The 15,208-nt window shown below is 44.1% G+C and overlaps 1 protein-coding gene across 2 annotated transcripts in view; it reads left to right on the top strand.

The window, feature by feature from the left end:
• The first annotated feature begins 12,190 nt into the window (after positions 1 to 12,190).
• Positions 12,191 to 15,208, top strand: part of Ppp1cb (protein phosphatase 1 catalytic subunit beta) — a 28,042-nt gene continuing 25,024 nt past the window's right edge. The window contains exons 1-2 of one of the 2 annotated variants that reach the window (XM_042696605.1): positions 12,191 to 12,260; positions 12,521 to 12,651. In XM_042696605.1, coding sequence (XP_042552539.1) covers positions 12,600 to 12,651 — 52 coding nt within the window. In that variant the 5' untranslated portion in view covers positions 12,191 to 12,260; positions 12,521 to 12,599. Of the gene's footprint in view, positions 12,261 to 12,285; positions 12,368 to 12,520; positions 12,652 to 15,208 lie in introns of those variants that run through there. The other variant, XM_042696604.1, reaches the window with a different exon arrangement.

A 15,208-nucleotide genomic window follows, 5' to 3' on the forward strand; every position in this document is an offset into this window, starting at 1 on the left:
GTGAAGTGCTTTGAGTATTCACCCCTAATCTATAGACCTGTAAGGTAGATACTATTATTATTATCTCCATCCTTGAAACACAGTGATGAAAGAACGTGCTTACCATCAGCATTCCAGTGCAGGGAGGTACCATTCACTTAAGTCCTAATCATTAGGCTGGGCTGTTAAGCAGCAGAGTTGAGATTGGGATGGAGTTTGGGTCACTCCAGAGCCTGAACTTAATACTCCATCATCTTATCTAGAAATATTGGGAAGATAAATTGCAGTAGGTTCAAAGTCTAATGGGAGCACTAAGAATAAAACTGTGGGCTTGGCAGGGGTGGAGGACAGAGGGTGGAGCCAGACCTGGGAGGAAAGCATATGGAAAAAGGGAGCAGAAACACCATTGATTGTGCAAGGCCCTGTACACCCAGAGCAGGTGTTTAGATTTTATCCTGCAGATGTATGCAATACCAAAGGATGTGTGGAGGTAAATGGCATGATCATCTTGTTCTGGAGAAGTGTGAATGGAGGGTGGGGAGAGAAAAGCAAGCTAGAACAGAGGCAGTCCCAGTGGAGATGAGGAAGAGGAACAAAATGACAAGTCTGTGGGCCTCACTGACACAAACATATGTTTATAGAATAAGCAAGCCCAAGGAGGTGGGTGCAAAGTGCACAAAATACCTTGCATATAATACTGATCACTGGTGAAAAACTTACCGATTGAACTTCAAGGGTGTCTTACAGAGACAGAATGGGCCTAAATGGAGAGCTTCCCCTGATTTGCACCAGGTTGTGACATTACCCCATCCAGTGCTCCCAACTCTGCCAGCCCAGCATCATTATCCTCCTTTACTAGCAAGGACAGGAGATTCCCCAGACTTAATTAAGCTACCTGGCAGGTGCATCTTGTCGGGTGACAGAGCTGGAGTAAGAGGCCTGGGTTGCAGCGCCCCAGGTTCCCGCTCTGGCCATTTTGGCATGGGACTCATCTTCATTTTGGTGGGAAAGGGCAGATCACATTCTCTTCTCCCATGAAGTCTGGATTCTCAGAAGATTTCAAACTCAAAAAATAAACATGCTTGGCATCACCTGTTGATCTGTCACTCTCATTTATCCCCCTGGTGCTGTGTTTGCAATGTGTTCCTCAGCAAATTCATTCCTCAGAGCAACAGGTGGGAGGTGGGATCTTTAAGAGGTGAGTAGGTCATGTGAGCTGGTCATGTAATGCTGCTGTCAAAGAAGTGGGTTAGCCATAATTATAAAGAAAGTGAGTTTGTTGCAAAAGCAAGTGCTACCAGGTACGGTGGGGCGTGCCTGTGATTCCAGCACTTCAGAGTCACAGGGAGGTCAAGAGTTTGAGACCAGCCTATGCTACATAGAAAGACCCCATCTCCAAAAATCTCTCTCTCTCCCTCTCTCTTTCCCTCTCTCACACAGTCTCTCTCCAAATATAACCATTCAATCTTGGGCCCCTAGACAATAAGCCACATAAACTAGTATTATTTATGAATCACCTGCCCATTGTAGTCTCTGATAGCAGCTCAAAACAGATAGAAACACTGGACATCAAGGGCCACTCACGTCTAGGAATCTGATCTGCAAGAGAACCCTGGATGCTTCTTCCTCTCCATTCCCAAGTCATCAGTGGGCCCATCCTTGCGGGATCTGTCTGGGACCAGGTAGATGTATCACTGCTCTGCTGTTTCCCAGATCAAGCATGTTGAGAAGAAACTCTGAGATTTCCTAAGGCATTTGCTTCCCTCTGCTTTGTTTCTTCCTTCATCCTCTGAGCCTTGGGTCACAGCGTCTATTCTTATCCCTGTGGAGGCCTACATTACACTCCAAACATGAGCCCGACATGGTTTACTCCCATCTTGCCCTTCTCTATCTACTTCTGCTCCTGCTCCCTGTCTGCTTATCTGCTGTTTTTCAGTCAGGCCAAGGTGGTTTCATCAACCCCAGAGCCTATATACATGGTAGTTGTCTGTGCCATAAAAATCACTCCTCTGGGCTGGGAAGGTGGCTCAGTGGTAGAGCGCTTGCCTTGCATGCCTGAGGCCCTGGGTTCGATGCCTCAGCACCACATAAGCAGAAAAAAAAGTGGTAGAATCACTCCTCTACAACCTACCCTCAGATGTTTACATAATTACTTTCTCAGAGAGATCATCCCTGTCAGCTTCATCACAATGTTGTTTTATACTGCTAACCTCTTACCCAGCACACACACACACACACACACACACACACACACAGAGGCATTATTAGTTCTTTCTAAAGAACCAATAATGTTACCTTTCTTTGCATACAAGTGGAATATTTGTGTTTCCCGTCCGTGCAGTCCAGGACTCTACACAGTTTTAGAAGGAAGAGTCAGACATGAACTAGGAAGCCGGCAAGCATGCCCTACAGCTGTTCTGGAACATGCCAGAGTGCAATGTCCCAACCTGGCCTGGACAGACGTCTCCAAGCTTTTGTTCTCCTTGTGATTTGACAGGTCCACATTGAACTATGAATATCGTTTTTTTAATATTTCGCAGTTGGGGGGAGGGAGGAGGATTGGGTGGGGGGGCGAGTGGGGGAGGATGGGAAAAGATGGGAAGGGGAAACAAAGGAGGAGGTTACAATGCTTGATAAGAAATGTACCCATTATCTTGCCCATGTAATTGTAACCCCTCTGTGCAGTATTTTTACAATAAAAATAAAAATAAAAAACCGAACCAATAATGTTAATTTGTCCACAGTGTTCCTGGGCTGACTTTTAGTGCTTAAAGCAGAGAAGTCCCAGGCAAAAATGAATCGATCACCTTATCCCTCTCCAGCCAGAATATAAGCTTTATGAGGGAAAAGGAGACTTCAGTACCTGGCAGTGCCTGGCACAGAGCAGGAACTCAATAAATACATATTGAATGAATTGTTTCTTGTGTCAAACAGCATCAGATGCCTAACATTCCAGTTCTTCCAGACTTCTCCTTCTTAATGACCCCACTCTACTTTCTACTTTCTCTAATGAATGACTACACCAGGAATTCCAGCCTCTTCACTTCTGCATAAACTTGTGGAAGATGATGCGCAGGACCCTACCAAAATTCCCTGGGAAGCCAGGTACCAGTGACTCACCCCTGTAACCCTAGCTACTGAGGAGGCTGAGATCTGAGGATTGTGGTTCAAAGCCACCTGGGGAGAAAAGTCGGTGAGATTTTTTTTTTTGCACATTTTTTATTGTAAAAATACTGTACAGAGGGGTTACAGTCACATAAGCAAGGTAATGAGTACATTTCCTATCAAGCATTGTTGCCTTCTTCTCTGTTTTTCCCCTACCATCCCTTCCCTCCCACCTCCACAACCACCCCCCCACCCCAACTCTCTGTGAGACTCTTATCTCCAATAAATGACTCAGAAAAAAGCCGGGCTGGGTACCGATGGCTCATGCCTGTAATCCTAGCTACTCAGGAGGCTGAGATCTGAGGATCGCGATTCAAAGCGAAGTCCTTGAGACTCTTATCTCTATTAAACCACTAGAAAACCGGAAGTGGTGCTGTGGCTCACACGATAGAGTGCTCGCCTTGAGCTGAAGAGCACAGGGACAGCACCCAAGTCCAGAGTTCAAGTCCCTTGACCGACCAAAAAAAAAACAAAAAAAAAGCCGGAAGTAATGCTGTGGCTCAAGTGGTAGAGTGCTAGCCTTGAGCACAAAGAGGCTCTGGCAGCAGCACCCAGGTCCTGCGTTCAATCCGCAGGATGGCAACAACAACAAAAATCCCTGTGACATTGTTTCAAAATGTAACATTAGCATTTTGCAAAGTTTCCATTGGTGAGTCCAACAACAAACACAGAGACACTTTAACTGAAAATCACTGACTGAAATCCCAAAGTACTTCAAATCCTTTGATGGCGTGGCTGCTAGAAAGGCCTGGCTTGTCCTCAGTATCTTCTATTTAGAATTCTAGAAAATTTATGATTAATCCACACCCCCAGGCACAGCTATGTGTGACCAAAATATGAGAGTTCATTCATGTTTCTTTTTTTTTTTTTTTTTTAGTCCGGTCGTGGGGCCTGAACTCTGGGCCTGGGCTCTGTCCCTCAGCTCTTCAGCTCAAGGTTAGTGCTCTACCACTTGAGCCACAGCACCACTTCCAGCTTTTTTCTTTTTGCTTATGTGGTGCTGAGGAATCGAACCCAGGGCCTCTTGCATGCAAGGCAAGCGCTCTACCACTGAGCCACCTTCCCAGCCCTCATTCATGTTTCTGATCAAGGAGCCCTCTCTGATGTACAGAACAGGTAATCTCCATCCTGCCCCTCTCCTATCCTTCCTTCCTTCCTTCCTTCCTTCCTTCCTTCCTTCATTCATTCCTTCCCTTCTTCCCTTCCTTCCCATCTTCCCTTCCTTCCTTCCCTCCCTTCTTCCCTTCCCTTCCCTCCCTCCCTTTTCTCCCCCTTCTTCCCCCCTCCTTCCCTTCTACCCCCTTCCCTCCCCTCCCCTCCCCTTCTCTCTCTCTCTTTTTCACTCTCGTCCTCCCTCTCTCTCTTCCTTCCTCCCTCCCTCCTCTTTATATTTTTGTGCCAGTACTGGGGCTTAAATTCAAGGCCTTTCCCTCTTGCTTGGTGTTTTCATTCAAGGCTGTGGCTCTACTACTTGAACCATATTTCCATATCTGGCTTTTTGATGGTTAATTGAAGAGAATCTCAATGTCTTTTCTGCCTAGAATGACTTTTCCAACCTGGATCCTTAGATCTCAACCTCCTGAGTAGCTAGGAGTACCCAGCCCCTTCCTCCTCTTTGCTGCTGCAGACTCTGCCCCACTGTCACAGCCATGCGCATTGTGCCTCCCTTCTTCTGCTGTATTTGTGGCACTTGCCATCACAGTACAGTGATGAAGAAGCTCAAGAAGACTAGAGACAAATCACAACCCCTGAGCTGTCCTTCCTGCATTTATAAGCAAGAAATAATTTACTATTATAAACAAGAAATAATTTACGATTTTCAGAAGGTTAAGTGCAACAAGGTCAGCAAAAATTCCCAGCACCTGGCACATTCAGCCATGGGCTTTCCCCAACAAAAGAGAATGTCTATCCTTTGGGCCCTCCAGCCAGCCAGCTTGACTGTCTCATCAGGAGCATTCTACAGAAAGTGTCCTAATGGTACTAGAGTTTGAGATTGCTCAGCTGGCTTCTTCAAGCCTGGACTGGGATGATAAAGGTCAGAGCAACATTTTATTAGCAATTAGAAAACCAATTAGAGCTTATGATACTGGTAAAACACATGAACCAAAAGAAGAAAAGTGTGTTAATTGATTGCTGATCAAGTTGCTCTAGAAAGAATAATAGAGATATGGACAGATGTAAGATGTAAAAATCCATGGGATCCTGTACAGGAAGGAGAAGAAAGGAAAAGAAGTCCTGTATAGTATAGTGGCTGTTAAGTAAAAATATGTGAAACAAAGAGTGAAAGGCGATGGAGAGGTCCATATTCAAATCTTAGCATTAATATAATGTCAGTACAAGTTAACCTTTCTAGATCCCAATTTCTTCCACTACAAAGTGAACAAGATTAAAATTATGACTTAAAAAGAAGTTCCCAGTACAGTATGTTCACTTCTATTTTTCTTGACCTTCTACTCCCTATCCTTTGTTTTAGATGCCAATTGCTTTCTGGAAACCATACCCTCATATATCACATACTGAGCTCAGCACCCTTCTCCCATCCTACTTACAGATTTGGAAACATCAGCTTGATTCCTCACACTTTAATCTGCTTGTCTAAGCTTGGCCTCTTATTAGAGCCAAAGCAGAGCTGTCTGTGAATTGGAACTAACACTAGGGTCATGGCTACTGCTTAGGGTAATAGAAAATACTGAGATGTTTTCTACCATGACCAATTAGAATTCTCAGTGGATTATTTTCCATGAGCTTTGTGGTAATTGGTGGTGAGAGTTCACACTCCTATGAGCACGCTCAGTTGCATTAATTATTAAATTGATTTGTTGCATTAATTATTAAATTGATTTTACAGACCCAGCTGGGAATTAAACCCCCGTTAGTATCACTGTGGGAAAATACATTCTGTGTTCCAAAACAATTGACCTTTTGGAGTCAATCCAGTTGCTAAATGGGGGACAGCCTGTACAATATTATGTTACATTTTGGAGCTTTGTTTGTATATTTTAGGATTAAAGACTTGTTAATGCTGGAAGAAACTTTGGAGATCACTAATTAATGTCTACATTTGTAGGTAATTAAATCAAGGCTCAAATATATAGCTTGGTGTACATTTCCCTAGACAGTCATTAAACCTGTTCAAAAGTTAGGACTGTGCAAATTCAAACACAATGTTTCATACATACTTAATAGTCTAATATAGGTTTCGTTTTAGAGATTTAGTCATTGTAATATTTCCTTAAATAGCAAGTACCACAGGGAATTTCAAATATAAACTTATTTATAATAGGCTGGACCTAGTTTAAGTCAAGATGTCAATAGAAATTCGTAATATTCTGTGTAATTAGTATTTTCTACATAAAAGGATCTATTGGCAGGGCTGGGAAGGTGGCTCAGTGGTAGAGTGCTTGCCTTGCATGCCTGAGGCCCTGGGTTCGATTCCTCAGCACCACATAAGAAAAAAGAAAAAAGCCAGAAGTGGCACTGTGGCTCAAGTGGTAGAGTGCTAGCCTTGAGCTGAAGAGCTGAGGGACAGCGCCCAGATCCAGAGTTTAGGCCCCACAACTGGACCCCTCCCCCAAAAAAGAGATCTATTGGTGATGGGTATATAAGCCCAATGAATATTTCTCATATATATATATATATATATACATATATACATATATACATATATATATATGTATATATATATGTATATATGTATATATATATATATATATATATATATATATATATATATGGTTTTAGTTTGAGGTAACCAAATCCATTTATTTTAACGTGTTCTTAGAGGAGATTTATTTCTTTTATAACTAGTGTTTTAGAAAACATGGCACTTTCTTTCTTTGTCTTAGTTACTAAAATCAGTTGAAATGAGGATTGAAATCTTGAAGGATAAATCCCCAACTGAAAAGATAATAAAGCAGAAGCTGGATATTCTGTAAGAAAAGAGCAACTATAACTAGAAACAAAATTGTTTTATCTGTAACAAATTTCACATCCTGTATACTTTTCCTTACCAACAAACAATTAGCTACTTTGTAACTAGTTATTTCCTGGTAACTCCTCTGAATGAACAGGATGAGGGAACACTGAAAGAGAAACATTTTTTTCTTATGTAAATAAAATGATTTTTTATTGTAACATATTACCCAACTGGCTTTGTAACATTACAACATAAAAGAAAAGGTCTCAGATCAACACTTTAGTCATTAAATAGTGTCCATTTGTGATAGTTGTTTATCCAAATTCAGTTGCCTTTTTCTGGGGGGGGGGGGCCGTCGTGGGGCGCACACACACACACACACACACACACACACACACACACACACACACGCATGTGTTTTGGGAGAGATTTTTTTTTTTTAACTCAAGACAAAGTGGTATTTGGTTATATATACTTTAAGTTTTAGGGACTAAAATGACTGAAGACATGCCTTATTATTCTCTTATATTCAAAGGAAAATAAACTAAATCTTCTTGGGCAGGGTGGTATATACCTATAAACTCAGTTACTAAGGATGTAATGCTCAGGAGGGTCAAAGTTTGAGACCAGCCCAGGCAAAAAGTTAGTGACATAATCCTTCTCTCCATCACAAGAAATACCCTGGACATTGTGGTGTATGGCTATAATCTCAGCCATGTGTGAGGTGTGAGTAGGAAGATCACAGATTGGGACAAACCCCAGGCATAAACTTGAGCCTTATCCAAAAATTAACTAAAGTACAAAGGGTTATGGGTATGGATCAAATGGTACAATGCTTGCCTAGTAAGTGAAAGAGACTGAGTTCAAACCCCAATTACCCTCCCCAAGAAAGCAAAAAGCTTATAATATTTGATTAAAAGGATAGCTACCTTCCAAATATACCTGAAAAAATTTAAACGTAGTACCATTCAAGACCAATGATGTGACTGAGAGGAATAATATTGATGGAAAGACAGGCCAAAAATTGATTTATTCATCTAAAAACTGTCATAAATCAACTCAGGGCAAGAAAGAGCTGGCTATCACAACTTCCATATTTTGCAACCTGTACCTGCTCACATTCATAGTGGCTACTGGCCAATAATGAGACAAATAAGAAAAGCATCCCAATGAAAGTCTTTGCTCTGTTTACTATAAGGCAACACAAGGCTGTTGTCCATTGTAGTCCAGAGTTCCTTCTTTGGGAACAATCCACAGGGACATCTCCCTGGTCTCAGTAAGTGATGGCTAGGTTTCTCTGAAGCCTGATCTGCCTTTGTCTAATGGATATCAGAGTTTCCTAGATACTACCTATTAGTAAGGAAAATAAAGTCAGAATGTTATTAAGGCTTCAAACTATGTCCCAAGTCCCTTTCAATCAAGAAGTGTAATAGTCAGAATTTTTCCTTCACAGACATTTCTGGAATTACCCATGAATAGTGACATGAGTGATTTGGATATCTCTATAAGCCTCACAGTGTTCTGGTAAAGTTTCAGCAACCATGATTCAGAAATAAGGAGGCCAGGTATAGTGGTGCAAACTGTAATCCCAGCTACTCGAGAGGCGAGGACTGAAATATCAAGGCCAGCCTGGAAAAAATTATTGAGAGCCTATCTTGAAAACAAAATACAGGGGCTGGAAAGGTGGCTCAGTGGTAGAGTGCTTGCCTTGCATGCATGAGGCCCTGGGTTCGATTCCTCAGCACCACATACACAGAAAAAGCTGGAAGTGGGTGCTATGGCTCAAGTGGTAGAGTGCTAGCCTTGAGCTGAAGAGCTCAGAACAGTGCCCTGGCCCAGAGTTCAAGCTCCATGACCAGCAAAAATATATATATATATACTAAAAGGACTATGACCGCCTCCAGTGATAGAGCACTTTGAGGGCCTGTGTTAAATTCCCTAATACCAGAAGGGGGAAAAGTGGCTATCTAGGACTGATAAGGTTCTAAGTGATGTTTACATTTTTTTCTACATTTTCCAAACTTCCTTCAATAAGCACAATTTACTCGGGGAAAAAAATAGGGGTACTTATTTTCATGGCAAATCTGCCCTGAACTCTGATACAAGCTTAGGTTTAGTCTTTCTCTTATATGATGGGACTATTCATTGTTTGCTTCAAAAAGAATGTTTTAGATTATGATGAGCTGCCCCAGCATCTGCTGAGTGGTTATGTAACATAGTTTCTTTTCAACTTCAAATTCTGAGAATTCTGAATGGATATCATTCTTTTAGAGAAGGATCCCATCGAAAAGTTGGTTGGGCCCTAGTCATAAAATTCCTTCATTTGCAGAAGGGCTCATTCTATCCCAGGATTCCAAGACAGTGAAATACCTCAAGGTAATGGAGCAGGGACAGCAGCAAGCCATAACCAGAATCATTCCTGTGTCTTCAGGACCCCAGAACTCTGCTGAGATTGGACTCAGACAATTTGTGGTGATTTTCTTACCAATGCTCACTCTCTTTCTGCGTAATCATTTCTTTTGAATGTCTCATGTCTTTTAAATATGTCTGCATATATTTGAACCCTAATTGTGGATGTTCATGAGGTCCATGAAAATTGGAGACTCGAAGCATCCTGAGCTTGTGTGTATGTCTGTGTATGTGTGTGTGTGGTGTGTCTGCGTGTGTGGTCAGTTATGGGGCTTGAACTCTGGGCCTGGGCACTATCCCTGAACTCTTCAACTCAAGGCAAGCACTTTACTACTTGAGCCACAGCACCACTTCCGGTCTTCTGGTGGTTAATTGAAGATGAGTCCCACAGACTTTCCTGCCTGGGCTGACTCTGAACTGCAATCCTCAGATCTCAGCCTCAGATCAGTAGCTAAAGATTACAGGCATGAGCCACCAGCACCCAGCTCATCCTGAGCTCTAAAAAAGAGAAAGAGATTTGGGGAAGTGGCATACAAGTCTATGAGCCACTACAGTCAAGTCCCTGTTCCAGTTCAAAGTATTTTCTCCATTTGTAACCGAAGTCATTTTTCTTTGGTATTTAGAAAGCTGTGAGTCGTTTGTGATTTATCCCAAAAACTGCTGGCTTAATCTTCCTCACTCTCAGTTCTTTTTTCCTCTGTACTTTTTATTTACTGTGCTTCGTGTTTTTTATGTAATCTACCTTAACCCCTTTCTTCTGGAATAAAGAGGTAAAAATACACAAAATAGAAAATGATGATAAACTTTTTTTTCATTCTTTTTTGAGAGGGAGAAAGGTTCTGGGAAATGAACTTAGAAACTCACACTGTGTCGACATGACATTTGTAGACAAGACATTCTACCACTGAGCCACACTGCTAGCACTGACTGGCCTTGAAATGTCCACCTTCCTGACTCTATCTCTTAAGTAGCTGGGGATCAAAGGCAAGCATCATTGTGCCAAGTTAAACCATTTCTTTGGACCCCTAAAGGCCACAAAATGAACCAGCGGTGATCTGTAAAATCTACTCCAGGCAGAACTACCATTATAACTGTTACCTGTTCTGGCTTCAGCATTAATAAATATATGAAATCCTAAGGTAGATAAGTAACTAGAAAAAAAGACATTAGGGGATTCCTAACTCTATAAAACACTTGACTGGAAAATTATTTCTCCTCTTCCCCCAAATTCTACAGTCTCTACTGCTCAAGTCCATATAAGGCACAAACATTAAAGCACCCACCTCTCTCTCTCTCTCTCTCTCTCTCTCTCTCACACACACACACTTCACTACAACTGTTAAGAGTGTGAATTCTACGATTAGATGCCTGGGTTTGAATCCTAGCTCTGCTGAAGCACTTGTATGATTTGGAGCTAGTTATTTAATCATATGTGCTTCTATTAATCACATCCACAAAATAGAGATAGGACGTCCTGTAGGCTTCTTTTAAGGATTAAATAATAGCATCTAAAATAGTACCTGGGCACATCAGTATGTAGTTATTATCAGTGATGTTAGTTATGATCAGTTAGTTATCATCAACTCCTTTTCTCCGTCTCCAGGTAGCACCATGTCAATCACTGGGAAAGAGTACCTGTGGAATGGGGAAAGGCCTTGTCTGACCACCTAAAAGAAGCCAAATACTGTTTATTGCTTTGATGCTTTAAGTGGCTACTCTTTTTCCTGCTGGTCTAGAGTCAGCATCATGAGATGATAGGAAAACTACATAATGAACCTTCCTAAGCCCCTATGTTTCTCTTTCTCCCTTCCTTCACCGAACCAGATACTTGGTAGGTATGGCAGGCATCAAGAAAAAAAAACTTTTTAAAAAATCTTTTGGGAGCTAAGTGTGGAAGATCAATGCTTAAACAATCACAAGATAGGAACAATCACAAGATAGTATGAACAGAAAAGCTGTGGGTAGGGGTATCTACAGCGGATAGAGATGTTGGATAACGTGACTGTTGAGCTGGAGAGAAGGTAGCGAGGGATTCCCATGGGAAATCGCATGACTGCTGATCCTTCCAGAGTCCATTTTAATTCTTCGTTCCTCCTCCAGGGAGACATGGGTACCAGACCTGTAGATCCTTAGGTGATTGTGGAGACCTCTGGCAGCAGCCTACGCAGTGATAAAGTTTATTTGCGATATTAAAACTGTTCTTCCGGCTTTCCACACACTTGGGTTTCAAACACGGGTAACTGCAGTCCGCGTTTCCGATTAACGGACCACAGGAGGAATGATTGCATGCAAACAGGGAATGGAGCCAAGAACAGCGAATCGAGGCGGGAAGGGCGCAACGGCTAAGTCTGGCAGAACCGCAGCACCTCCGGGGGCAAACAGCAGAGAGGGACCACCAGCAGCTCTGCCTCCCAGCGATCTGAGTAATGAGCTTCCCGGGGCCGGCCAGCCTGGCCGCAATCGCGCCTGCGCAGGGCACTAGCGATTCGGCGCAGTAGTGAATGTGGAAAAGGATGGACGGGGGGGGGGGGGGGGGGGGGGGGGAGGTTCGGAAGGGGGGGCACGCATCAGCGCCGCGACTGCGCCTCGGCGCGGGAGAACTGGGCTCACTGCGCTTGCGCCTTTCTCCGTGCTGGGGGAAGGGAGAGTAACGCGCGAGATTGGGGGGCGGGGTGAGGAAGAGGAGCGCGGCACGCATGCGCGCAGCTCTTGCGTGGCGCGGGCGCAGCGGCGGCGGGCTGGCTCTGTGGAGCTTGAGTGGCGCTGCGGGTGGGGCCCGTCGGCGGCGCTGGTGAGCTTTGCGGCGCTGGGCGGTGCCGAGGATCGGCGGAGGAGGAGGAGGAGGTGGTAGTGGAGTAGGAGTAGAAGGAGGTGGCGGCTTCGGTCTGACGCTGCCCGGTTCGTGGGGGGCCCGGGCTTGCTTGTTTGTTTGCTTGTTGTCGCGGGTGTCTCGGGGTGCCGCGCGCCCGCGGCTCGGCGGGGCGGGGGGGGGGGGGGCGGGCACGGGGAGGGGGCGGTGGGACCGGGGTCGAAACGCCGCGTGACTCGTAGGTGAGAGAACGCCGAGCCGTCGCCGCCGCCGAGAAGCCCTTGTTACCGCGGCCGGGAAGGAGAGGCTGGTGCCGACAAGATGGCGGACGGAGAGCTGAACGTGGACAGCCTCATCACCCGCCTGCTGGAGGGTGAGTGGGGGTCCCGGGGGCCCCGCGCCCTCCTCGCTCCGCTCGCCGCGGAGCCCGGGCGGGGGGGGGATCCCTGCCCGCCTAGACACGTCTCCGGAAAAGGCAGCGCCGGCGGGCGCGGAGGGCGCCGACAGGCCGGGGCCGCGGGGAGGAGGACGGGCAGGCCCGGAGCCCGGCACCGCGGGCCCCGGCACCGCGGGCCCCGGCATCCAGGCCGGGTTAGCCCGTGTTCGGGGCCGCCGCGGGGCTCCCTTGGCCTTCGGGCCGTGGCCTCCGGTGACCTTGCCGGGCAGGGGTGAGGATGCCCGTAGCGGAGCCTGGTGCATCCGTGGAATGTGTGTCTCTTCTCTGTTCTCTTTGTGCGTTGCCCTTGGCTGCCTCCGATTGTTGTGCTGGCAGTGAATTTTCGCAGAAACCCTCCTCCTCCTCGGGAACACGGGGGCATCCATTCCGTGTCTCTGACTTTTTTTTGTTTTTCCTTGTTACAAATGGACTCTTACAAAGAGAGGAAAGAAAGGTTAGCTAGTTTGTCTACTGTGAATGCTATCTGTCGTAAAGAAAACAGTAAACCACACTCTTGAATCGGGTTGAAAATGCACGTAAGCGACACGAAATGTGTGGGTACGCTTGGTAAAAGGCTTGTCTCTGTGGCTTGGAGATTTAACAGGCTTGAGTAGAGTTCTAATTTGTGCACAAACTTAGTAAAGGTCTGTTGTAACGCTTCTCTGGGACTTAAGCAAAGGAATGTACAAGTCTCCCCAGCATCTAAAGTTTGGGGGGGGGCTTCGTGTTTTTATGGATTAGTTTCGTTTTGGTGGGAACAGACGTAAAGGAGAAAGAAAAAAAGGTGGGTTGGCCAGGAGTTAAATGTATTGATCCGTCGCAGGATATTATTCAAAATAGATGCGGTATCCGTCCCTTTACCCTAAAATTTGCGTCATCACTCCTGTCCTGCTAGTGTGTAGGAAAGAATTTAAGTCTTTTAAAACCAATTAAAGGTGCCGCCTTTTTCCCTCCACCTTTGAAGGATTTCATCTGTAATGCTATTTGTTTGCTTGCAAATTGCCCGAAGGTAAATTGCGTACTACCGAAAAGCATTAGTACGTACCTTTGGAAATTCACTAAAGAACGTTGGAGGGTGGTCGGGAGCGGGGGCTGAGTAAACCCCCGTGCAGATAAAGCAGTGTATTTTATTTGCTCCACATGGTGAAAGCCTCACTGCAATCTGAAGACTGGAATAGGAAGCAAAAGTTTTACCAGGAACGTTTCTTATTTACCTTTTTCTTTATTACCAAGTTATTCCTGGGAGGCCCACTGGTGCTTGCAGTCAGTGTTCACCACCTAAGACTTTGGCTGAGGAATTTGGGGGGGAAATTATATTTGATAATTGTACATGGTCTACAAGGAATGTAGTTTAATTTTTTTTTGTATCTTGTTAGTCCTGAGAAGAGTGTAAGCCTGCCATCATATTTTTTGCAAATTTAAAGATTTTGTAAAAGCTCATATTTGTCTCAACTTTTTCTAATTTTCGACATATTCATATGCTTAGTAAGCATAAAACAGTAGATGCGGGTATTTAACGTTTGGCCTGCAACATTTTGAGTCAGATCTTTTTATGATGACAAAAACTAAAGAAACAGTAGTAGGGCTCAAGGTTATTAGAAAAGAAGACTGGGGGGTGGGGCAGAGTCGCCTAGGTGGTTTCATTTTAAATGTTCAGTTCGGGTTTTGTACACTGCTTCCCCCCCCCCCCCCCCTTTTTTTTTTTTTTTTTGGTAAGCATTCTAATCCAGATACATTTCCTTCTTTCAACTAATGTTTCTTGAACTCCTCTGTGCCCAGCACTGGGGACCTAAGGTTAAGACACAGTCTTCTTGTACAAAGAGCTTCTAGTCTAAGCAGGTGATTTCTGCCTGTTCCAGCCTTTTCTCTGTTTCTACGTTGAGCATACTATTTATTGGTGAAGAGTTTGGCTACTTAATTCTGCAGAAGCAGATTTAAGAACAGTAGTGCTTCCCAGAGATTCTTAAGATTCCAGCTTCCTTCTCAGTCTAGACCCCCTTCAGAGATCTTGTATTAAGTAGACTTAGATTTTAGATTTAGTCTTCAAAAAAAAAAAAAAAACCCACTATAGGTAAACCTTGGTTTTCAGTGATGCTTCTGTCTTAGCTAAATATCTCAGATTAAGGTAATTGATATTTTGTAAAGCTGCCTAGCATACTAGCTATGAGTAGATTTGTGGGGGGGGGGGGTGCTTGTTAAATAGCTCAAATCAAAAATTGACCAGTCAAAAATACATAATTACAGTTAAAAGAATAAATTTCAAGAGAGCCTACCACAGCAGTGACACTACAATTAATGATACATTGTGTTTTTGGAAAATGTTACAAATGGATATTATGTGCTGGCACTACCAACAATTAAGTAAGGCAGGTAATATTTCTGAATTAGCTAGATTTTAATTGTACAATGTGTCAGATTGCCAACTAGCTATAAACATTTTCAGTAAATACCTTTTTTAGGTTACTTTTTCTATTTTTGGTGGGCTTGTAATTGC

The sequence above is a fragment of the Dipodomys spectabilis genome, unplaced genomic scaffold, assembly GCF_019054845.1.
Source record: "Dipodomys spectabilis isolate Male_0828 unplaced genomic scaffold, ASM1905484v1 ptg000210l, whole genome shotgun sequence".
Classification (NCBI taxonomy): Eukaryota; Metazoa; Chordata; class Mammalia; order Rodentia; family Heteromyidae; genus Dipodomys; species Dipodomys spectabilis.